Source organism: Giraffa tippelskirchi, chromosome X (genome assembly GCF_054371585.1).
Source record: "Giraffa tippelskirchi isolate mGirTip1 chromosome X, T2T-mGirTip1v1.2.pri, whole genome shotgun sequence".
NCBI lineage: Eukaryota > Metazoa > Chordata > Mammalia > Artiodactyla > Giraffidae > Giraffa > Giraffa tippelskirchi.
This window is the reverse complement of record NC_137289.1, coordinates 125,064,779-125,091,010: the sequence shown is the minus strand read 5'-3', so window position 1 is coordinate 125,091,010 and position 26,232 is coordinate 125,064,779. Positions and strand designations below refer to the sequence as shown.

At 37.3% G+C, this 26,232-nt stretch overlaps 1 protein-coding gene across 3 annotated transcripts in view; it reads right to left on the bottom strand.

Moving 5' to 3' along the window:
* DMD (dystrophin) overlaps positions 1-26,232 on the bottom strand; it is a 2,147,259-nt gene that overhangs the window by 1,192,761 nt on the left and 928,266 nt on the right. For all 3 annotated transcript variants that reach the window (XM_081564318.1, XM_081564319.1, XM_081564320.1), the window contains one exon: positions 8,286-8,458. In XM_081564318.1, coding sequence (XP_081420444.1) covers positions 8,286-8,458 — 173 coding nt within the window. The remainder of the gene's footprint in view (positions 1-8,285; positions 8,459-26,232) is intronic.

Below are 26,232 nucleotides of genomic sequence, written 5' to 3'. Positions count from 1 at the left end.
TTTTTTTTTTTTTTACCTCTTACTTCTTAATTCTACCAAGTTCAAAAAACAACAGTAAAATTATGCACTGGCACTTACATATATACCTGGGAGAAGAAATGAAGATTCAATCTGGCATGAATTTTTTTACATTTAGTAGAGACTAATTCTAAGACTGCAATGTTGATCTTTCCTGAGTTGTCAGGATCCTGTGTGTGCTTCTCATGTATCTTCCCAACTACATATGGCATTGTGACAAATAGAAGAGGCTGCTAATGCTGCTATAGCTGAATGTCTCATTTAGGAACAAACAATTCTGGAAAAGCTCCCAGATGATACATCTGTCCCTCTAGCTTCCACTTTAGAGGAGAAAACTGTATGGAGATGCCATAAGGATTAATATATTATTCTTTCCCTCTGTGAGTACTGTATGGTTATTTCCTTCACCTTGACATGAGAGAAAAATATTTCCTGAAAGCTTCAGTAGAAAAATTACCAGTGAGATAGCCAATGCTAACGGGAAAGTTGCATGTAGAGTGGGCTTGCAGGATGGCATGCTTGCCCCCCAGAATCTGAATACAGAGGCAATCAAGGCACTTTCTCTTCAAATCCAATTTCTTTCATTTCAATTCCTGTTTTCTCTCCTTTCATTTCTTCATTTTTTTTAATTGTCTCATTTTCCTTCACATATTACAAATGGCAGTGAGAGTCTGTGAGCACATTAATACTATGGGCTTGACACAAAGAGAGCTAGACAAAGGAGAAATCCCCAGGGAAGCAGTTTCCAGCTCTCCCATCCCCAGCATCCTGTTGACAAGTGGCACTGTGCTCCCAGCATTCAGGAAATCGTTCTCTAGAGCAGTGGTGTCCACAAACTTAAGAGTCTGTACTGATCAATTATAAACCTTTCAGAGGTCCATGCGGAAATGCCAAAAATAACACAATGTAACATGCTTTTTCTTAAAACTCCATCTTTTTCAAAACATTCTGAGATTAGGGCCTTCTTGGACTTAAAAATGCGTTAACTGTTTTAAAAATTTTAAGTGTAAATTTCATTTGAGTAAAGCATACACACAGAAAAATATACAAATCATAAGTGCATCGTTCTATACATTTTCTTAAGGGAAATTATCAATGCAACCAGTATCCAGATGAATAAATAAAACATTACTCAAACCCCAGAACTCGCTCCTGTCCTTGTTAATTACTACTCCCCACAAAAATAACCATATCTGAACTTTAACCCCTGATGGGCCTTTTTTTGAGCTTTATTTCAATGAAATCATACAACATATATTCTTCTGTGTCTGGCTTCTTTAACAAAACATGGTTTTTCCTATTTCTTACTTTATGAAAAATCACTAGTAATAGAATTTGATTTCTTAAATGTCCTCATACTGTCAGACCAGAATCTTGTTGTTACACAATAATGCCATCTTATGGCTATAGAGCAATTTGTAGTCTACAAACTACTTTCGCTTTCATTATCTTACTTGATTTGTGCTATCCTCTAAGACTTGAGGAGTAATTTCCTGAAAATCAGACAAATTTGTTAATGGTTTGAGGGCTAGGAAAGGTGGTATCTGAAAAAAAGACAACAGGGTATCTGTATTGGTATTGGTCAGCCCTCCTTAAGCGCTTTTGGAAAGAAGGAAAGTACATTGCTTCTCTAACACTAGGTAGATATTATGTTAATTGTTTCATTTTCAAGTGTTTCTTTTATAAACAGTAAGTAATCCACTAAGAAATAGATGGAAACAGCATCTAGCATCAGTTAATTTCTCATTAAATTAAATATTTATGTATTTATATATGTAAATACATGTTTCTATCTATATGGATTATCTATCCATATACATGGATATGTACATGCACACATGTGATTCATGGATTTAATATTTACTGCCATATTTGTGTTTCCATGGAAAGGGGCCACTTTTAATAATTTGAGGATTTGTAACTTTACTGAGGTACAAGTTGAAATTCTATTTGCTGGAAGACAACGTATGGAAGCAGGTCTCCTAGATAATGAGTGAGTTGTAACAAGTCAGTCTGGCTTTTAATTCTCTACTTGCATCAATATAGACAGTAATGTCTGTTTTACTCTATGACATTCAACAGAGGTGAGTTTTGCCATCATGGCACTCATGAATTTGGTGGTTAATGATGGTTTCAGAATCTATGCCTCAGGAATGCCAAGAGACTACTGCATTTTCTCCTGTTTGCAAATTACTTTTGAGTAAGCTATGCAAATACATTAGAGCTAAATATTTTGGTGAAATAGAAATATGCAGATGTGCCATTGAAGCATGTGTTGGGCAAGTCACTTAACATCTTTGTGGTCGACAAAGGACCATTTAGTCAAAGCTATGGTTTTTCCAGTAGTCATGTATGGATGTGAGAGCTGTACCATAAAGAAAGCTGAGTGCTAAAGAATTGATGCTTTTGAACTGTGGTGTTGGAGAAGACTCTTGAGAGTCCCTTGGACTGCAAGGAGATCCAACCAGTCCATCCTAAAGGAAATCAGTCCTGAATATTCATTGGAAAGACTGATGCTGAAGCTGAAGCTCCAATACTTTGGCCACCTGTTATGAAGAACTGACTCACTGGAAAAGATCCCAAGGCTGGGAAAGATTGAAGGCAGGAGAAGGGGAAGACAAAGGATGAGATGGTTGGATGGCATCACTGACCTAACGGACATGAGTTTGAGCAAGCTTCGGGAATTGGTGATGGACAGGGAAGCCTGGCGTGCTGCGGTCCATGGGGTCACAACGAGTCGGACACGATTGAGTGACTGAACTGAACTGATAAAATAATGAAGCAGGATAAAATCACTAAGGTATTTTCAAGCTCTAAAGAATCCTTCATTATTAATTATTAACTACCTATAATAGTTTGGATTATTAGTCAGCAAGTATTCATTGTTCTTTCCTGTTCACTGTAGCAAGAGACTACTTCCCCATTCTATTGATGTCAGGTTTGCTGTTGCCAATGGAACGTGAGCAGCTTAATGCAATCATAGGTCATACATGCTCTTAGGAGATTAGGCTTGGTTCATGCCCTGGCGATGTGTCATGAGAAGAGTATGCCACTGGTCCTTTATCTAAAGCCCATAATAAAGACATATGGAGGAAACACACATCCTGGGGCATAGCCCAGCTCACCCATCACTTGAAACAGCTGTCCAGCCACACTCAGCCTAAGTCAGCCAAAACACAGGCAACCTAAAGATCCATAAGCATGAGAATAAAGGCTTGTTTTAAGTTATAGAGTTTTAGGGGTGATTTGTATCACCATATTATGGCAATAGCTGACTGACACATTATCATAACTGGCTCATACCTGAAAATATACTAATGCCTTCTTACTGGTTCAAAGGTATTTTGTTTTAACCACAAGTTGACTTATTTAAAAAACCAGTAGATTTTTGTTGAGAACCCAACATGAATGCTGTACATTTGTCTGTTTAAGAATGTATAGCCTCTATTTATGAGAGAAATACAAATCAAAACTACAATTAAGTACCACCTCACATGAGTCCAAAAGACCACAAATAAAAAGTCTACAGTAACAAAGGCTTGAGAGGATGTGGAAAAAAGGGAAACCTCCTACACTGCTGGTGGGAATGTAAATTGGTATAGCCACTATGGAGAATAGTATGGCGGTTCCTTATAAAGCTAAAAATATAATTACCATATGATCCAGAAATCCCACTCCTAGGCATATATCCAGAAAAAAGCTCTAATTCAAAAAGATGCACACATCTCAATGTTCACAGCAACATTCTTTACAATAGCCAAGACATGGAAACAACCTAAATGTCCATTAACAGATGAACAGAGAAAGAATATGTGGTATATATACACAATGGAATACTACTCAGCTGCAAAAAGGGATGAAATAATATCATTTGCAAAACATGGCTGGACCTAGAGATTGGCATATTAAGTAAAATAAGATTTACAGAGAAAGACAAATATATGATATTACTTATATCTGGAATCTAAAATATGACATAAATAAAATAAGCTTACTTACAAAGCAGAAACAGACTCACAGACATAGAAAACCAACTTATGGTTACCAAAGGGGAAAGAGGGTTGGGGGAGGATAAACTAGGAGTTTGGGATTAGTAGATACAAACTACTACATATAAAACAGATAAACAACAAGGTCAGAATGTATAGCACAGAGAAATATATTCAACATAGTGTAGTAAACCATTATGGAAAGGAATATGAAAAAGAATACATACATATGCATATATTATATATATATATATATATATATATATATATATATAAAACTCAATTACTTTGCCATACACCAGAAACTAGCACAACATTGTAAATCAACTCTATATTAATTTGAAAAAAGAATGTATAGCTTCTAATTGATAAGGATTCAAGAATCTACCATTATATGGGCTTGGTGGGAGATAAATTCCTGACTATCACTACCACTCCAAAAAGTGTAGCCTGAACAGCAGCTATTTATATTTCTTAACCCCTAGCAATTAGAACCAGTTATATGACTGAAGCATGCCTTATTACACAAGTTGGAAAATTATGGCCCTCCAGCAAAATTTGACCTACTGCCTGTCTTTATAAATAAAGTTTTATTAGAACAAACCATGCCCATTTGTATATGTATTGTCTAGGGTTTCTTTCACCCTTCAACAGCATAGCTGAGTAGTTACAACAGAGATTATGTGACCTGCAAACACTAAAATATTCACTAATTGACCCTTCAGAGGAAAACAAACAAACAAACAACTCCTGCTTTATCTGGCAGTTCTGTAAGAAAACTTAATTCTAAAATTAGTGACATAAAAATAAGTAATAATTTTGATACTTTTGGGGAGTGATAGCTGCAACTGCTATAGAGGGGTAATGGTATCTCTGGTGGACTGGAAATTCTGTAAGAAAACTTAATTCTAAAATTAGTGACACAAAAATAAGTAATAATTTTGATACTTTTGGGAAGTGATAGTTGCAACTACTATAAAGGGGCAATGGCATCTCTGGTGGACCATGGCTATGACAGCAGTTTATAATTCAGATGTCTTGTAGTTTGATGCTTGGTGTGTTTCTGGGTGCATATATCAGTCTTCCTTGACAATTTCTGCCCATATTTACACCTGGATCCCAGGCCTTTCCATCAATTCCATGAGTTACCTGATATCCTTCTAATTATATAATTCTACCTAAGGCAATCGGAGTCTCTTTCTGTTAGTTGTAACTCAGAACCTTGAACAGTCCATTGATCTTGCTTTATTCCTGACTCGGAGTAAGATGCGCCTTTTCCACTCCCCAGGGATCTTGTTCTCACCCTCCAGCATTGCTTGTATCTATCAGCCTGTAATTTATTGGCTGTTTGTCCATTTTCTCTCTAGCACTGGGAGGTTCTTCAAATCAGAGACTGAATTTAAATCAGCTCTCTATGGTGCTCAGGAAAATGTGAGAGCATATAAGAAAGAATTAACAGGCATGAAGACCATCAGAGCCAGGAGACCATTATTTTTATCATCAAAATTGCCCAGCATGACTGAGTCATTATGTAGAAGCAATACACTAAACACTCGATATACACTGTATTACTTAATCCTCATAACAACTCTATGACTTAGTTAATATTTTTGTCCCATTTTATAGATAAGGGAATTGTGGAGGATAAAGGTTAGGGAACTTGCTCAAGGACATAGAGCCAGCCAGCAGCAAAGCCAGGATATCAAAGCAAGTTGAACTCTAGGGTCTGTACTCACACACAATAACTTAAAACAGTTTTACCCAAGACTAGATGGACAGGGAGACCTGGCGTGCTGTGGTTCATGGGGTCGCAAAGAGGCGGACATGACTGAGCGACTGAACTGAACTGAGACTACAGTCACATGGAATTTAGCAGCTCCTGACCAATTCCTAGAGAAGTCCAATTACAGCAAAATGAGGATACTTTTCCAGCATCTAGATAAGTAAAGAGTGAGTCTACTGGGTTAGTGACACTCCATCATTTGCCAGACATAGGAAAGAGTCACCCAGATCTGGGGTGAGAATTCAGCTTACTCTCTCTGTAGAATGGCATTAGAGGATCTGCTTCTTTTCAAGTCTATGGTTGAAGGTGAACTGAAAGCTGTATGACTGTCAGAAGGAAATACCTAGCTCAGTGACAAAAGATGACCGAAAGTGGGGGAGAAGTCTCAGAAAGCAGAAAGTCTCACCTCAGCCTTCCTGCAAGAGTGGTCAGTGCCTATAGAAGCACGTAGCCACCGCCTACCGAAGAACCCTGAAAGTTCTTAGAGGATAGTGTTGGTGGCCTGGATGGCTGGAAGAAAACCCTGAGAGAAGACAACAGAGACACACGCATTCCCAATGTGGAATGAGCACCCCAAAAGAGAGTGACGAAACTGACCTCACCGAGTAACTTGCAGAAGTTCATTTTGACTTAGTATGGGATACTGAGAGGTATATCATGATGGAATGATTAATTTGTCTTTTGCAGTATATACGTAGGACTGCTGAGTTTCTTTCCCTTTATCAAGAATGGCTATGGATACCCTGGAACCAGCTTTTTTCCAATAAGTTGAGATAAAACTATTAGACAGTCCAGGGGAAAATATTTTCAGGCTTCCTGGTGGGGGATTCAGTTCAGATACACTGAACATCCACTTCATGCTCAGTACTATCATATTCCTGAACATAGCACATAAAATAAAGCATATCTCTGTCCTTCAGGAGCTTGTGCAGGAGATGTAAAAGTAAAAAAAAAGATATTGCTCTATAGTAAACTCTAGGAAAAGGTCACTTTTGGAGCAGGGGCATCCCAGGTGGTACTAGTAAAGAACCTGCCTGTCAATGCAGGAGATGTAAGAGACATGGGTTTGATCCCAGGGTTGGGAAGATCCCCTGGAGGAGGACATGGCAACCCACTCCAGTATTCTTGCCTGGAGAATCCCATGGACAGAGGCACCTGGCAGGCTGTAGCCCATGGGGTTGCAAAGAGTTGGACACAACTGAAGTGATTTAGCATGCATCCACTCTACAGGTAGCCACTGAGTCTGGCAACATTTTCAAATATATAAATTATATGCTGATATTATATTACATTAATGTTAAAATGAGATCTAAGTTCCTAAGATCAACTAATATTTTTAGGATTATAAGAAGGAAATAACATTTGACACAAGACTTGAAGGCAGGTAGGCCAGAGAGGGCAGAAGACATTTGGGAATCTTTAAATCAAGTTAATATTGCTAGAGCAGAATTCAGAGTTGTAGGCAGGCAGGAACTGATACACAGTGAGGTTGACCACATGAGCAGGGATCATGTGAAAGCCTTTTGTTCTAAATTAATGAAACTAGACTTTATTCTAAAAGGAATGAGGTGATAGCACTTAAGTTCTTACACTTCAGAAAAATAGTTCTGGATGAAAGATAATTGGGAGCAAAGAAGGCATGATCATTGGAAACACTGAGATTTATGCTATAAGTATTGATTTAGGAATCTAATGTAGCAAATTAAGAACAAAAAACAAAGTAAAGACATGAAGAAATGGACAGATATGAGAGATATTAAGGAGGATCTTCGTAATTATTAAAAACGATTTTATTTCCTCCAATAATAATGAAGAATACTGTCTTGAAACAACTCTTTGAAAGAAACTGCTTTAAGCCATTACAATTTTATTATGTTTCACCTAAAATTGGAAGAGGAAACAGCACCTTCTTGTGGTCTGAGGCTAAGAAATGTATGTGAATTTTAAAAATTTGGTCAACAATTAGATATTTTAATTAAGGAAGCATCAAAAATTAATAATTTTAAATCAAATTCCTTGAGACAGAAAAGGAGACGTAAAATGTAAACGCTCACCTTCAAAATAGAAACAACACATGAAAGTCAACTTCATGTTGCTAGCTTATATTTCCAATATATTAATGCAAGTATATCAAACTATTATAAATCTATAGGATACAGAGTTGACAAAAAGTATACAAATTATACTGCACAATTATTTAAACCACCTCAATTCAATGACCAAATCGGTTTTGGCATGACCTGAAATTTTTGAGGATATTATAGTGTTCCAACATGATGCTAACTTTAGTTCTGAAAAATTTGTTGAATTCAGCTCATTAGTTTCAACTATATCACCATTTGTTCTGATTCCACTTACCTTTTTACAGTGATAGTGATACATCTCCCTCTGTTCCTCCCTATCTCTTTTTTCATGAAGAGCATGGACATGAACTCTAGAATTCCTGGGAGATACGTATAATCATTTCTTTTCAGTAAAAGGAAAGTGGTACCTACCCTTGTCGGTCCTTGTACATTTTGTTCACTCTTTCCCATTGGAAGTCGAGCCTGGAGAGAGCTTCCTGTAGTCTCGCCTTTTCTGGGGGTGTGGCGCTTTGCAATGCTGCTGCCTTCTTATTGTGAATGACATCAATCCGACCTGAGATCTGTTGCAGGTTGTCTTTTATATTCTGCAATATTGAAATTTTAAAGCAAGTCAGAAATGATTCAGTTGTCTATGGAAAGAGAAGAAAGGAAATGTATCAATACCCAGAGTAACTAACAGTCTTGCATTTTTCATTTTCTGACTTTTAAAAGTCATTAGCCTTGAAGCCCGCTGATTTCAACATGCCCAATTTGAATGGGTAATTCAGTCTTCATCTTGATACTGGCAATCACTCTCTCTTTCTTAAAACTCTATCTTTGTTTGGCCTCTGTAACCTGAATTTTTCTTTTTTCTTCCACCTTCTTGTCCACGGCTTCTCAGTCTCCTTTACAGAATCTTTCTCCTCTTACTAATCTCTTAATATTGGAGTGCTCTAGCATAGATCTTTCCTGATCTATCTATATTACCTCCTATTTGGCCACATGACTTTAAATAATCTCTATATTGCAATGCTCAAAATTCTCCAAGCTAGGCCTCAAATAGTACATGAACCAAAAACTCTCAGATGTTCAAGATGGATTTAGAAAAGTCAGAGGAACCAGAGATCAAACTGCCAACATCCACTGGATCACAGAAAAAGCAAAAGGATTCCAGAAAAACATCTACTTCTGCTTCATTGACTACACTAGAGCCTTTGACTGTGTGGATCACAACAAACTGTGGAAAATTATTAAAGAGACTGGAATATCTGACCACTTTATCTGACTCCTGCGAAACCTGTATGCAGGTCAAGGCAATAGTTAGAACCAGACATGGAACAACAGACTGGTTCCAAACTGGGGAAGGGGTATGTCAAGGCTGTATAGTGTCACCCTGTTATTTAAGTTATATGCAGAGTACATCATGCGAGATGCTGGGCTGGATGAAGCACCAGCTAGAATCAAGATGGCCAGGAGAATTATCAATAATCTCAGATATGCAGATAAAAACCAACCTTATTGCAGAAAACAAAGAGGAACTAAAGAGCCTCTTGATGCTGGCTTAAAAGTCAACATTCAAAAAAGTAACAATATGGCATCTGATCCCATCACTTCATGGCAAATAGATGGGGAACCAATGGAAACAGTGACAAACTTTATTTTCTTGGACTTCAAAATCACTAGACTACATCCATGAAATAAAGGGGTGGGATAGGGAAGGAGATGGGAGGGAGGTACAAAAGGGAGGTGATATATGTATACCTATGGCTGATTCTTGTTGAGGTTTGATAGAAAACAACAAAATTCTGTAAAGCAATTATCCTTCAATAAAAAATTAATTAAATTTAAAAAAGCCCCCTGCTCCTTGGAAGGAAAGCTATGACAAACCTAGGCAACATATTAAAAAGCAGACACATTACTTTGCCAAAAATGGTGTGTATAGTCAAAGCTATGGTTTTTCCAGTAGTTATGTATGGATGTGAGAGTTGGGAGCATAAAGAAGGCTGAGCGCTGAAGAATTGATATTTTTGAACTGTGGTGTTGGAGAAGACTCTTGAGAGTCCCTTGGACTATAAGGACATCAAACAAGTCCATCCTAAATGAAATCAACCCTGAATCTTCATTGGAAGGACCGATGCTGAAGCTGAAGCTCCAATCCTTGGGCCACCTGATGTGAAGAGCTGACTCATTAGAAATGACCCTGATTCTGGTAAAAATCGAAGGCAGGAGGAGAAAGGGACAACAGAGGATGAAATGGTTGGATGGCATCACTGACTCAATGGACATGAGTTTGAGCAAGCTCCGGGAGATGGTGATGGACAGGGAAGCCCTGGTGTGCTGCAATCAATGGGGTCGCACAGAGTCAGACATGACTGAGTGACTGAACAATAAATATGACAATGACTCCCCAACTTACATCTCCAGCCATGACCTCAACTCTGAAATCCATACTCATACTTCCAACAACTTTCTTGACACTTGGATGTCTCAGGAGCATCTCAAACTTAACATAGCCCCAATCACATTCTGAACAGCATCCTCTTATCCTTCTCTTCCCATTATTTTCCTCATTTCAGTAAATGACATATCAATTCACAGTTATTCAGGTTGACAACCTTGGAATCCTCCTTGATCCTTCTTTTTTAATCTCTATATTCATATTACTGGACGATCCTATAGACTCTACTTCCAAGAACATGTCCAGAATTTGACCTCTTCTCATCATCTCCCTTGTTATAACTCTGATATAAGCTACCCTTGTCTCTCACCTGGATTATTCCAATTCCTACCTAAATGACCCTCCTGCTTCTTGTCTTGACCCTCTCCCATCAATTCTCCACACAATATCCAAAGAAATTTGTATGAAACACAAATCAAATCATATTACTTCACTTCTCAAATGCTCCTTATCAAATTTATTGTTTGCCCATGAGGCACAACTTGTGGGACGTTGGTTCCCTGAAAAGGGATTAAACTTGGGCCCCAGCAGTGAAAGTACCAAGTCCTAGGCACTGGACCAGGGAAGTCCCAAACCCAGAGTCTTCATCAGGGCCTACAAAGTTCTGCATGACTTGGTTGTATGCTGCCTGCCATTCCAGTCTTACTTTTTCTTCAGTCTCCTCCAGAAAGTGAAGGTCGCTCAGTCGTGTCCGACTCTTTGTGACAGCATGGACTATACAGTCCATGGAATTCTCCAGGCCAGAATACTGGAGTGGGTAGCCTTTTCCTTCTCCAGGGGATCTTCCCAACCCAGGGATCGAACCCAGGTCTCCTGCATTGCAGGCAGATTCTTTACCAGCTGAGCCACCAGGGAAGCCCTCCTCCAAGTGCACACCATTTCAGCCTCATTTGCCTCTTTGTGTTCCTCAAACACGCTGAATGTACTCTTGCTTTGAGATTTCTGCATTTGCTATTCTTTCTGCCAAAAATACTTCTTCCCTCCAAGAAACTTAAATGACTGTTTTCCTTACCTCTTTTTCATATCAGAAGAGCCTTCTCTACCTTTCCATTTTAAGTAGCAGCCCTGAGTGCTCTGTTTTCCTTGTTTGTTCATTTTCCTTCATGGCCTTTATGCCTAATATGAGATTACCTATCTACTAGTTTCTCTGTATCACTAGACTAGACCCTATGAGTGCAGGGTTTCCAGAGCTCAGACACATGCCTGGTACATCGTATGTACCCAGTGCATTTGTGTTGAATAAGTTAAAGTATCACAAAAATAAACTCCATAATTTTTAAACATAGATTGTATTTAAGGGGAAAAAGCACAATGTCATTATATAATACTTTTTAAAAAATATATCAGTGTTCAAAAAATGCCAAAATCTTCCATATTTGTCTAGACTTGCAAGTATGAATTTGGTTATTTTGCTTATCTGAAATGTCAAAGACAAGTCAATTGAGTAAACATTTATTGAGTTCTTTTATGTGTAAGGATCAATATGGAGAAAGCAAAGGTAGGTGAAGCACAGTTTTACTTGTTTTGAGTAAGTTTTGAATTGATCTTATTGAGGTGGTAAGAGAGGGTGTGGTTTGGAAAACTGAAGGAAACAGTTATAGTGTAGAAATCCCAGCTAAATGTTCAGAAATTATCTGATGAGTGATCTCAATGGTACCAAATGTTTTTTCAAAGTTCAGAAAAGGAATGAATCATATATGTGGTCATAATACAAGGAAAGGGCTCATAAAAGAAGTAGGATTTGGGGTAGATATACACAGCTGAGTAGCTGAAGTGGGAAGGGTGTCATACTTAGTAGCTAATACACATGCAAAGACAGGAAACATGAGCAGTCATATCTGACTTTTTAGAAACGTATAGGATCAGGTAAGATGGGTCCGGAAATAGTGGCTGGAGATGATTAATAATGTGCTTTAAAAACACTGCATATAATTCAGTAGACAGTGGGGAACCATTTCACACACACACACACACACACACACACGTGTGAGTCTCAAATATATACAAAAGCAGAAAAGAAAAAAACAAAAGAAAACAGTACAAATAGCTCCCATGAATCTACCATCCACTGCCAACACTTATAAAACCATGGGCAATGCTGTTTCACTGTATATGTCCACTCATTCACCTCCTCAACCGTATTATTTTGAACAAATTGATGTGATATTTTATACACTTATCTAAAAAATCTTCAGCATGTTTCCAATACACATGAATTCTTTTCAAGGAAAGCACATATAGCACTGTATTCTACATCTCAAAACCTAAAATATTATTGATGTAATAAAAAATCTAGTCAGCCTTCATATTTGAGTTGAATTGAGAAAGTTGTTTAGGAAGGAAACTTGGCAGAAGTCAGTGACCGTATTGAGTGAAGAGGGAGAATGACTTGAGCTCCCAGGTTTCTGGCCTGAGCATCTGAATGAATACTGGTCTCTGAGTGAAAGAACTGCAGATGGATGAACAGGTTCTGTGTGTACATACTTGTGTGTGTGCGTGTGTGTGTGTGTGTGTGTGTGTGTGTGTGTGTATGATGACAATGAAAAGCCTTTGGGTCATCAGGCTATAGGTATTCAATAGGCAGCTGGCATCAGATTTTGAGAAGAGGAAAGGAGATGACAAATACAGTTGGGTCATATATCTTTTTTTCCAATTTCCACATGTTCTAGGCTTTCTGAGCAAAGAACACTGGCATCTGGGTTAAAGGGTCATTGAACAGCAAATGTACCTTGGAGCTGAGATTAGCGTATTATTCCAGGGAGACCCAGAAGCTTCCTTGGATTCCTTTGCTTACATTCCAACTTACCTTCTGAGGATAACAGACAGAGACCTGCCTCCCTCTCTGGAGAGGAGAGCAAAGGTCTCTCTCTCTGTTTCTCTATCTTCACCCCCTCTCTCCCTTCTGACACTCAAGTTCCTCCATGCCTCTCTTTCTGTCTCTATCAGATATGCCGACTCCCTTATATAAGCTCTGATGTTTCTGATACTGGCTTTTGTCTCTTGTACTGTAACCCATAGATGCACAGGTAAAACATCTGGCCCTTACCTCATGTCTCATGGGGATTTGGGGCATGAGGACAAGTGTGAAGACGCTCTTGAGTAATCACTTGTGTGTTCTCTGATCCAGAGATCACATGCTTTCTGTCAGGATAAATAAATAAAGTAGACCCTTGAATAACATGAGGGTTAATCCATGTATAATTTATAGTTGGCCCTCAATATCCATGATTGCTCAGCATCTGTGGATTTGTCCAATGACAGATTGTATAGTTCTGTAGTCAAAGCGAAAGTGTCAGTTGCTCAGCTGTGTCTGACTCTTTGCAACCCCAAGAACTGTAGCCCACCAGGCTCCTCTGTCCATGGAATTTTTCAGGCAAGAATACTGGAGTGGGTAGTCATTCCCTTCTCCAGGGGATCTTCCTGACCCAGGGATGAAACCTGGGTCTCCTGCATTGCAGGCAGATTTGTCTACTGTCTGAGCCACCAGGGAAGCTCAGCTCTATAGTATTTTCTATGGAAAACATATAAGTGGACCCAAGAAGTTCAAACCCAGGCTGTTCAAGAGTCACGCATATAAACATAAAAACTAAACAAAAATCAATCAAATGAATATGTTGGCCAACTCGCAGGCAAAATTGGGGAAGATCTCAACCATGTCTGAAATGGAGACAAGGCTAGACAGGGAGTGCCTGTTGCTGAGCCTGCACCTTCCCAGTCAGACTGGTGGGGTTTGCTTCAGAGTCTGCCTTCACAACTGCGGTGCATGAGGACTTGCCTTCAGGGGAGATGAATCTACAGAAGCTGGTGAGGATATAGATAATGTCACTTGTAAGGGGAAAGTCAGTGCTCATCTTGAGACCCTAAGGGAAACAGTTGTGTTGTCAGGTCTGCTAGTCATCTAGACATGATTGTTATGGGTGGTGTGAATGAATTTCAGAGAGAGAGGGGGTGGGGAAGAGGGAAAGATTATTTATACAATTCCCTGGTGTTGTCTTCAAGTCCATGAATACCACGTGATTAGAAGGTTTCAAGTTTTTGTTGTTGTTGTTGTTAGGCAAGTCAGTTTAACTCTGTGGTCAGGATATTTATCTGAGAGACCAAGGATTACCATATGAGGGAAAGGAAGGCATGCCAACACAGAAAATAGCCTGTGACATTACTCTTCTGGAGAAAATGCAGGATATAACTGTTCTGCTTGTGTACATACAGAATGGCAAGTCAGCGGAATAGAGTAGGTATTGTTTAATTGTAGGAGAGATGGGAAAACTGCTCAGAAATGTTTGTTAGAGTGAAAGCGTGAAATTTTGCCTAAGGATGAACCTTTGTGGAAAGCAGAGGTAGAGGGTGGAGATGAATATGTCCAAAGAACAGATCTCATCAGACCTTGGAGAAGAACCAGAAGAGTAATGTATGTATTTTAAAACCAAAGGAAGAATTAACATCGAGAGAGAGGGAGGGAGCTGCCAACAAGTCAAATGCATCTAGAAACAGGAGTAAAAGGTCAACTGTGGATATGTGGGAGGTGACTGGTGGTCTTATCAAGAGCAACCTCAGCATCTTGAAAGTGTGGAAATGTAACTCTGGGCAGAGAAGACTGTGTTCCAACGTCATCCTCTTTCACTACAAAATTGAAAATAACCTAGTACAACACTATGGTTTGCTTTATTTCACATAAGACACTTCTTTATGGAGGAAAAGTTTAATAAAATGAAAACAGATACTATAACAAAAACATTCAAAAGACAGGATGTATCTTGGATATGTTATCAATGCCTTAGAGATCACTGCACTCAAGAAAGCCTCTTACATTCTTTCTTTCTTTTATTCACCTTGTAAAATTTCACTCTGAGCATAGAGTCTTGGGTGGAATATTTAGGGCTACCCCACTAGCTGGATCGGGGCTTCCCGGATGGTATAGTAGGAAAGAATCCACCTGCCAGTGCAGGAGATGCAAGAGATATGGGTTCAATCCCTGGGTCAGGAAGATTCCCTGGAAGAGGACATGGCAACCCACTCCAGTATTCCTTCCTGGAGAATCCCATGGACAGAGGAGCCTGGCAGGTTATGGTCCATGGGGTCTCAAACAGTCATACATGACTGAGCACGCATGCACACACTAGCTGGATTAGGTCAGGTGCCAGGAACATGCACCAACACGACTTTCTCTGCTGCTTCTGTTAACTCTACTGATCAAATGACCTTCCTCAATGCTTGCACTGGCTAGACTCTTGCAGATGTGAGTCACAGACTCCAGGTTCGCGTGGCCGCCAGCCCAAGAGCAAAAATCCAGAACTCTGATACATTCTCCACTTGATACCAAGCATTCAGCTCACTGATAGGCTGAGTACTGAAATTCACACTCGGGCAACCAGCTCCATTTGTCTGCATGTTGGGATCCCAGACACTTAAAATGAATAGCTGTCATTTCCTATGGGGGTAAAATCGAAGAGAAGGGTGGGAGTATCTTTCCTACTGGTCTAAAAGAAATTCTTTTATGGTTTGGATGTGGGGTGTGTGAGAGAGAATATATATTCTCTCTCAGATGTCTTGACCTTGCAAAGCTTCCTGATTTTTAATCCAAATCTCTGGAGAGCTCCCAATTCTCTGGGAAGAGGTAGAATTGCTCAGAATCGAGTTGTGAACAGTTTTAGCAATGCAGGGCAGCACATTGCCAAAGCAGGAAAACTTTCTATCTTAAATGAGAAAAGCAAAAAGCAAAAACTGGGGCATAAGATGTCATACTCCCTGGATATCTAGATAATAGTTCCTTGGTGCATTCTTGCAGAATGCTGTCAAAATTGGCTGGAGTCCAGGAAATCCTTTTTAAAGTCCCTACACATACTCTTGTCCCTGAGGCACTGCACACAGAAAAAAAAAAAAAGGGTATATGCACCAAAGAAAATTCTGTAGCAGTTTCCACAGTTTAAAGTCAGAGATGAGATCTTTTATAGCTTTTTACTATTTTGGTTTGTCTAGAAATAAGTGATCTTTATAGTTTCTAACCCTCTAAAAAGGAAACCATAGTCTCTATAGTTGCTATGGAGATAGAAAAAATCTCTAGGATCACTATAGAGTATGTTATTTCCATTTCTCTCCCAGAATAGTTCCTTATCTTACTTGAAATATGATGGCAAAATGAGGAAGTACCCACTTACTAGTTAACTTCTTTCTTGATGTTGACATGCCTCTAAGAAATGACCTCCCTGCTCCCAATTTCAATTCAATGAGACGTTTATTTGTTAGACACACTTCCTGGAAATGGAAATTTCAATGTCTGGAAGGCACTCATACATGAGTCTATATAATTTAAGTCCTTAATATTTCAAAATAGCATTCTTGCCACTCTGGTTCCTAGAATCAAGTAAGTTAAATGAGATCCTTATTTATACACTTTTAATAGAGAAAATTTTGATTGGGAAGTAACTTTCACAATTGAAAGTAAAAGCGTGAATATGTAAAATAAGGAAAAACAGAAGACAGTGAACTATACTGCTATAAGTCACATTTCTAGGTGAAAAGTATATTATTTAAATAAGAGCTCATTGATAACACAGCCACCGTAATATAGGCCTCGGTTTGAGATAAAATATTTAGAAATGTGGGTCTCAATTTAAGAAGAGAATCCAATTGGAATCTGTAAGTGTCTTTAATGAGCTAAAAAAGAGAAACTAGAGACTACAGACAATTGATCTAGGAAACCAAACAAGGGACCTATCTGCCAACTAATCAGGCTGAGATAAAGGCCTCAAGTAACTCCTAATATAATGAGGCTTTGTTCTCTATCATAATGGGCACATTTCTGATTTTTGTTTTTTCTTCCATTTAGTATAAAGTGACAACTACTTCCTTGCTGTCAGAATGTTTTGTTACAAAGCATGCCTTTTCCCACATAAATGTTAAATCTATTTATATGAATGTCAAACAAGATACTGAAGAAACTGGACAGGGCTAGAGTAGGAGACACGGAGAGCCGATAAACTGAACACATTAGTAATCATTTCTGATGACAATAAACTTAAACACGAACTTAGTGAATTTTTAATGTGTCTTCTTACAGCAAGTTATTTGTTTCATACTTACTCTGAAAAGTACTTGTATGATTTCTATTTCTAAAAGTGCCATTTGAAATTCATATTGCTGTTGTGACTTTCATGTAGTCATGAAAATAAATGGGCATTTCACACATAAACAACAGAGAATTCAGTTCAGCACTTGCACAAACTTTGGCACACAATCAAAAAATGAGAATGTCTATAACATGTAGGTAGGCTTGGTCCTGTTTTATACCAAGAAGTAAGCTCAAACACAGCTTCATGAGTTTAAAACTCTGAGGAAAGGTTTTATAATTGTTCGATCATAGGATGTGTATACAAATATTAATCTGAATTTTGCCTTCTATTTTAAGGTTCATAATAAAATATTTATAAATTATTTATAAAATATTTACTTCAAGTTTTGACAGTGTTCTTTTAGTAAGACTGTTTCCATAAGAAAAAAAAAAAACTACCTTAAAATTGAAACAATACGGTTTCAGATATATAACACAATAAGTAAAATAAAAGATAATATGAAATTGATTGTTGGTTGTATTTTCCCTGAAAAGTGACTTACGTATTTCAATTATATTTTGGCTTGAAGTATATTGAACTTAATTTACAAATTATAAAATTGCTTTCTAGTGATTCTTCATCTTTTATGTCTTAGAATGACTTAATGTGAGCGGATGGCTATAAAACACCTGTGATTCACATTTTGTTTTTTACTCTATTTACTTCCTGAGGAAAATTTCTATTTGGTTCACGAATAGCTTCTTGATCGAATCTTTTTCCTGCCTCTGTAGAATTCAGCACTGTTAAGTATGGCCTTCACCACACAGCTCTGGCCTCTGTGGTCGTACCAATTTCTGCTAGGCCTCAGGTTTCTCTCCACTTCTCTGAGAGCTGCAGGTCTGTCTTCTTTCATTAACTCAACAAATATCTGTTGAAAATCTGTCATGTGCCTGATACAGCCTATATACCGGGACTATAACAGTGAACCAGAAAGTCAAAGCCCTCCTTTTTCTGTTAGCCCATAAGCACTTTGCTGTAGCTTTTAGCAGAATCAGTCATTCAATAGTTGAGTCCCTACATGTACAAATGCCCCACTATTGGGCACTATGAGCAGTGATTCTATGACACCATCTTGACATCTTGCCTATCCTGTTTTCCATCTCCACCAATAAGATCCATTTGTGTCCAAATGATATTTAGATCATGGGAGTGGCTGAGTCTACCTACAGAGGTGGGGTTATAGGAAAGAGGGCTGGAAAGTAGACATCCGAAAAATCCATATTTTGTGAGCAAGTGTGGAAGAGCGATTCCTAAATTTTTATCTCTAACTGCAAAGACCTCTTGAACTTAACTTATTCTATATATCCAAGAGATATTTGATATATTTCTTGATGTCCATATGGAAGTCTAATAAACATCTTAATATTAACACATCAAAACCAAATATACTCAACCTTGTACCCTTCCTTCATTGTCTTGCAATTTTCCTTATGCTATAGTTAATGGCAGCTCCACTGTCTCAGCTGTTCATGCCAAAATTCTTAGTGTTATCCTTGAATCTTCTCTCTATCAACCCACATGCAAATTGGCCACCAAATCCTATGAACTCTACACCTTGAGAATGTATTCAGAATTAGAAGCCCTCAGCACTCTGAACCAAACCATTATGTCCACCTTGGATAGTTCAGAATACAGATATAATAATAGTGTGGTGACAAGTTATCATAGCAAAAAATTTAGAATGTGTCCTGGCACATAATAAATAAGTGGTAGCTACTAGTATTGTCCAAATGTCACTTGTATTCAAAGCATGAATATTTCAAAGGCTTTCTCCTCAATAAAATTATTCTCAGTTTCTGCTGTCTACATTGATTTTTTGTTAATTGTTGTTTAGCCGCTAAGTTGTGTCTGACTCTTTTGTGACCCCATGGACTGTAGCCTGCCAGGCTCCTCTGTCCATGGGATTTCCTAGGCAAGAATATTGGAGTGGGTTGCCATTTTGTTCTCCAGGGGATATTCCTGACCTAGGGATCAAACCCATGTCTCCTGCATTGGCAAGCAAGAGTTCTTTACCACTAAGCCACCTGGGGATATTCCTGACCTAGGGATCAAACCCATGTCTCCTGCATTGGCAAGCAAGAGTTCTTTACCATGAAGCCACCTTTCTACTTTTCACAAATTGAGTAACACTCATGCTTTATACCAGGTATTTTGGCTGTATTATGTCTTTCCTACTTTTATTACTTTCTAACTTGTTTGTATAAGTCTGACCTGTTGTATTCAATTAATGTTACAAATTACCAGAGCACAGGGACCATATTTTCCATTTCTCTTTTAGAGAGTTAAACACATTATTCAGGCCTCACTATATATGTGTTCATTTGAAGTGAAAAACTTAGCTGAAGCTCTGAATCTTAACCTGTTTATGAAAATCAATTTGAATGGAACCACTGAACCTTTAAGGTTTGTTACATTGTTCTCAAACCATTGTGGACACACATTCAGGCCTGAACAGGTGTTGTGAGTACTTTGGAGTTCTCCTTGTTTATTCTGTTTTACTTTTATTGGTTATTTAGCTGTTAAGAGTAAACAGTGGAATAACAATCTCTCTGTATTCCTGGCCAACTTTCTCCATGGTTACCTCACAGTATCTGAGATATCTAACAACAGACAGAGTCCTTTTAGAATTATGCCTAGTTTCCCAGATGCCACAGAGCACCAACAAGATCAACAACAACAAATGGAAAACCTGTACTCCACTGCTCCAATTGTTCCTCAAAGATGACAATTCTAGTCCTTAGTACCAACTAAACAGAAAGTGATTTTGGAAGTCCTTCTGTGATAGGTACATTTTGCATTAAGTTGCACACATTGTCAAAATCTTTTTTATAAAAAAAAATATCTTGAAAGAAAAAAATGGCTCTTGCTCATGGTAAAGGAGAGCTGCACAGAAGCAAATGTTTTTCTCATCATTAAAAATTAGACATATGACATTACATGTTTCCAAAATTTTTAGCACCAGGACATGCTTTTAAGTGTTGTGTAACTGAGCAAAGGAAGGGCAGATAGCTTTTACAGAGAAACACTCTATGGCAAAACAGTTATCCCCGGAAACGTGAAAACTGATTACTGCTGAGGGATGGGATTGGAAAATATGGACAGGATGCTTTTCTTTCTTCTTACTTTGTACTCCTTTATCCTATTTAAATATGCAATCATGAGCATCTTATTATTTTGATAAAGAACAAAAAATACAGTATGTGTGATCAAGCAAGTTCATAGATAACAATTATTCAAGATGGAATGTAAATAAATTTGTACAAATTAATACAAATGCCAGTACACTATTTGGGAAAAATAGGAAACAGATTTGGCAATACTTTGCCCATTTTATAAATGGTTAATGTTTTTGATATTGGGAGAACATGCTTTCTAGCATAGTATTTTATATTGGGATAGAAAAACAAAACCGTTGTTTCATATAATTGTTCTGAATCTAAATGTACAAATTTAAGAAAACCAACAAACAACAAAAGAACACATGTTATATGAGAGGGATCTTAACTCTTAACCTCCTTTCATTATGTTTTTAAAACCCCAGACATTTCCCTAATGGTGAGAACATCCTTTAATGTTTTGCCTCAGGTTTGGAAAATTCAATTTGGGAATTGGTAATAATTGGTATACATTAATTAATTATGTGTGATTTACAACATAAAGTTCCTGATTTTTTCCTTGATTGTTCAACTATATGCACTACAGTTCAGAAATAAGCAGATGTGGGTAAAAGTCATTGTAGTAGATTGAACTATATGCAATTGTCAAGGTTTGAATACTTTTACCCACATAATGCCAATTTATAAGGTTTAGTTTAATGTTATCAAAGTATCAACATGCTCATGATGACCATTTTAAGCAAGAAAATGGATACACATCAGCTTTTTTAAATGGCAAAATAAAAAGCATAAATTTCAGAATTGCAAGGAAAAAAGAAAAACACTATTCATTAAACTATCCTTCACTTAGAGCTTCAATGCTTTTAAATAGTTTAAGTAATACTTCTGAACTCAGAACAAGGGTTCTAAATGACTGAAACAGGATTAGGAAAAAAATGAATTCAGCATATTTCATTGAAAATAAAACTCCACATATCACGACAACAAAAAACAATCTAAAAAATAGCATCCTATTCTTGGTAAAAGCCATGTAGCATGGAAACTAGGAACAACTTAGAGTCTGCATCTTCAATATTAAATATTAAAATAATATTCATTTGGACCTAAAATTAATAGGAGAATAAAAAGTTTTACCTGTGAATAATTAGCATTTAGCTTTGGAAATACAGTAAATATGATTGAAAGTAAATAAGATTCTTAACCAAAGTTTCCATCGAAAGCAAATGTTTTTAGCTATGTGCATTCTTCCTGTAAACTGTATTTTTTTTTTTTATCGTTAGGCTACTTGCCAAATCTGGGAATAACTTTATGTATATTTTATGTTACTGTTGGCTGTTAGCTGCTATTGTTAACATTTTATTTAAAACTTGTTTTGTTTTTACTTATAAATATGCAATTTTGTGTTTTACCACATCATCAAAGGCAATTTTTAAGGAGTATTTACTTGGAAATTTAATTCACAATATTTTTTCAGATTTTAGATATATGTTGAAATAATGTGGGTTTTACAAAACTTAAAATTTATATAATTACTTAAAAGAATAATTTACAAGAATTTTTCTGTATAATCCTACATGATTTCACTCCATCTTCACAATATCACTGTTCAGGAGGCTGGGGCAGGTATTATTATTGCTGTAATTTCATGTTAAAAACACTGAGACTTGGAATTTTATATGACTTACCCAGGACACTAGGGGTGGTATGGGGAGGGAGGTGGGAGGGAAGTTTAAGAGGGATAGGACATATGCATACCTATGGCTGATTCATGTTGCTGTATGGCAGAAACCACCACAATATTGTAAAGTAATTATCCTCCAATTAAAAAAATAAAATAAAATCCACCCTTTCTTTGGCTCTCCTTGGTCTTTGAAAAACCAAGAATGGTTATAATGCAATAGTGAAATAAAAACAGTCATTCATAAAGAACAAAAAAGATTCAGTGTCTAAATTTAATTCTTTAATATTCAAATCCAGTGCCCTGGCAACCTCTCAAGTCTACTGTTTACCATAACCATATAACGCAAGCCAAGGGTTTCTTGCCACATGCTTTCATAAATGATTGGTAAAAAATTCAATGTGTACAAACCTAGAGCATATTTCTCCATGCTGGTATATATGCTTTAGTTTGTTAGAATTCACATGTCTGGACGATTTAACTCAGTGAGTTTGGACATAATGTTGTTGCTGTTGTTCACTCGTCATGCCCAACTCTTTGTGGCCCCATGGCCTGCAGCATGCCAGGCTCCTATCCTCCTAGAGTTAGCTCAGATTCATGTCCATTGACTTTTTGATGCTATCTTACCATCTCATCCTCTGCCACCCTCTTCTCCTTTTGCCTTCAATTTTTCCCAGCATCAGGGTCTTTTCCAATGAGTCGGCTCTTCGCATCAGGTGGCCAAAATATTGGCACTTTAGCTTCAGTATCAGTACTTCCAATGAATATTCAGGGTTGATTTCCTTTAGTATTGACTAGTTTGATCTCATAATGTAAAGGAGGTTAATTTTGTTTCTTTTTTTGAAAAAAGTCTTGTCACTAGGAGGTTGATTAATGCTCCGTCCTCTTCAGTCACAGACTTTATATCTGGATTTAACAGACTATCATCCATTCATTCGTTCATTGAACAGATAGATATCCATCGAGTGCCTATTAAGTTTTAGGTACTGTTCCCCCTGATGGCTCAGTGGTAAAGAATCTGCCTGCCAATGCAGGAGATGCAGGTTCGATCTCTGGGTTGGGAAGATCCCCTGGAGAAGGAAATGGCAATCCACTCCAGTATTCTTGCCTGAGAAATCCCATGGACAGAGGAGCCTGGAGGGCTACAGTTCAGGGGGTTGTAAAGAATCAGACATGACAGTGACTAAACAACGACTGTACTAGGAGTTGCAGATACAGTGGTGAACAAGAAAAACAAGATTTTATTTCCTGGTGGTTATGATTATGATGGATATCAGTTGCCATAGCGAATAGGTCAAAAGGAGTAGATGGCTCGTTTGCACAGCATGCCAAATGGTAAAAATTGTTATCTTTTGCAGTTGCTGATTCAGTATCACTGTCTTAATAAACGTAACACTGCAGTTAAATGTATATACCTACACAAATGCAAGTGTATGTGTTTTTAGAGTTACAAAATCATGCATGATTGTTTTCACATTTTAAGAAGGCAGAAATAATAGCTTTAGGTGGTTTTAGTTAACAAAAATGCCTTGAGACCCTTTGTAGCTTGCCTAACAGAAGAGCACACAACTTTCATTTCTAAGGAAAAAGGATTAGAGAAACCCATTAGTAGCTATTGTGACAGCAGTCATTGGGGAATATATCTATCTTAAAATTGAGAAAGAGAAATTGGAGCACCAAAGACTCAAACTCCAGTTCATTTTCACTCTCTGGAATTTGTCTTTATCTGACAGATGAAGGCAACATCCTACATAAATCTAATCCTTATCCATTTCATGTCCCATCTAGCTACCAGGCACTACGTTAATGACGTACCAAATTGGGAAGGGTGTTCAATCAAAAGAGATTAAAATACTTACTAATTAAATTTTTCTGAACTTTAAAAGAAAATTTTTAAAAGTTTTATTTACTGACTCTACGGTAAGTTGCCCTTTTGATTATTTTCCCTGCATTATTTATGGTTCACATGTGAAAAACTGTTCCTAAATACAAGGACATATTTTGGTTGAACATTCTCCATAGGAAGACAGCGTTCTTCTATAAGTAATAAATCAGTAATCATATATCATGGATCAAAAAAAAAAAAATCATAGTTGGTCAAAGAACAGCTTCAGTAGTTGATGAATAAAAGTAAAGCCTCCACACAACTTAATTGCAACCTCAAAACTTTACCAGCCTCATGAATTGTAAGTTCTAATGTAGAAGCTTCTGACTTCCAGAATTTACCGGATGGGGATTATCACAATAGTCTTTCTAGGAGAATGGGAAGAGGCAGAGTGAGTCCTTAAGGTACATTTTAGCAGAGATGGGAGTACATTGGTGCATGGGAGTAAAAGTAGGACAATTGCTGGGCCTGATAAAGTAATGGCTAGGAGAAAAGAATGAATAATTTCCTATGAAAGAGAGACATGTAAAAAATACAAAGGGAAACTACCAAAGTATATATAAATATGAACTCTAATGCAGTAAATATCTATAATATCTTCACTATAAGAGAAGTGAAAATTGAGGTACTGTATCAATGACTTAAGTATGAATCCAATTATAGCAAAGAGATTAATATTTGTAAAGTATTTGACAAATACCAATAGCAAATCAATCAAGCAAAAATAAACAGCAAATTAAATCAATTCAAAATTATAAAAGCAGTTGAAAAAAGGAAATATATAACTGAATAAATATATAACTTTATATATATATAAATATATATAAGGAATATAAATAAATATATATATGGAAATATATAACTGAATAATTTGCTAGTTGAAAAACTTGAACATTCTTTAACACCATACACAATAATAAACTTAAAATGGATTAAAGACCTAAATGATGTTGAAGCTGAAACTCCAATATTTTGGCCACCTCATGCGAAGAGTTGACTCATTGGAAAAGACCCTAATGCTGGGTAGGATTAGGGGCAGGAGGAGAAGGGGACGACAGAGGATGAGATGGTTGGATGGCATCACTGACTCGATGGACATGGGTTTGGGTAGACTCCAGGAGTTGGTGATGGTTAGGGAGGCCTGGCGTGCTGCAATTCATGGGGTCGCAAAAAGTCGGACACGACTGAGCGACTGAACTGAACTGAAAGACCTAAATGTTAAGACTGGATACTATAAAACTCTTAGAGAAAAACATAGGCGGAACATTCTGACATGAATCACAATAATATCTTTTTGGATCCACCTCCTAGAGTAATAAAAATAAAAACAAAAATAAACAAATGGGACCTAATTAAACTTAAAATCTTTTGCACAGCAAAAGAAACCATAAGCAAAACAAAAAGGCAATTGACAGAATAGGAGAAAATGTGTGCAGACAAAGTGACCAACAAGGAATTAATCTGCAAAATATATAAACAGCTCATGTAGCTCAATAACAGCAACAAAAACAAACAAACAAACAAAAAGGCGGAAAATCTAAACAGACATTTCTCTAAAGAAAATATACAGATGGCCAAAAATGCATGAAAAGATGCTCAGCATCATTAAATACTAGAGAAATGCAAATCAAAACCACAATGAGGAATCATCTCATACTGGTCAGAACAGCCATCATCAAAATGTCTATGAACAATAAATGCTGGAGAGGATATGGAGAAAAGGGAACCCTCCAATCCTGATGGTGGGGATGTAAATTTGTATAGCCACTATGGAGAACAATATGGAAATTCCTTAAAACACTAAAACTAAAGCTACCATAAGATCCAACAATCCTACTCCTGGGCATATACCCAGAGAAAACCATAATCCAAAAAGATACATGGACCCCAATATTTACTGAAGCATTATTTACAACAGCAAGACATAGAAGCAATCTAAATGACCATCAAGAGAGGTATGGATAAAGAAGATGTGGTATATACTGATAGATGCAATGGAATGTTACTCAGTCATAAAAAGAATGAAATAATGCCATCTGCAGCAACATGTATGGACCTAGAGATTATCATACTAAGTGAAATAAGTTGGACAGAGAAAGACAAATATCATATTGAGAGAGTCACTTCCCGGGC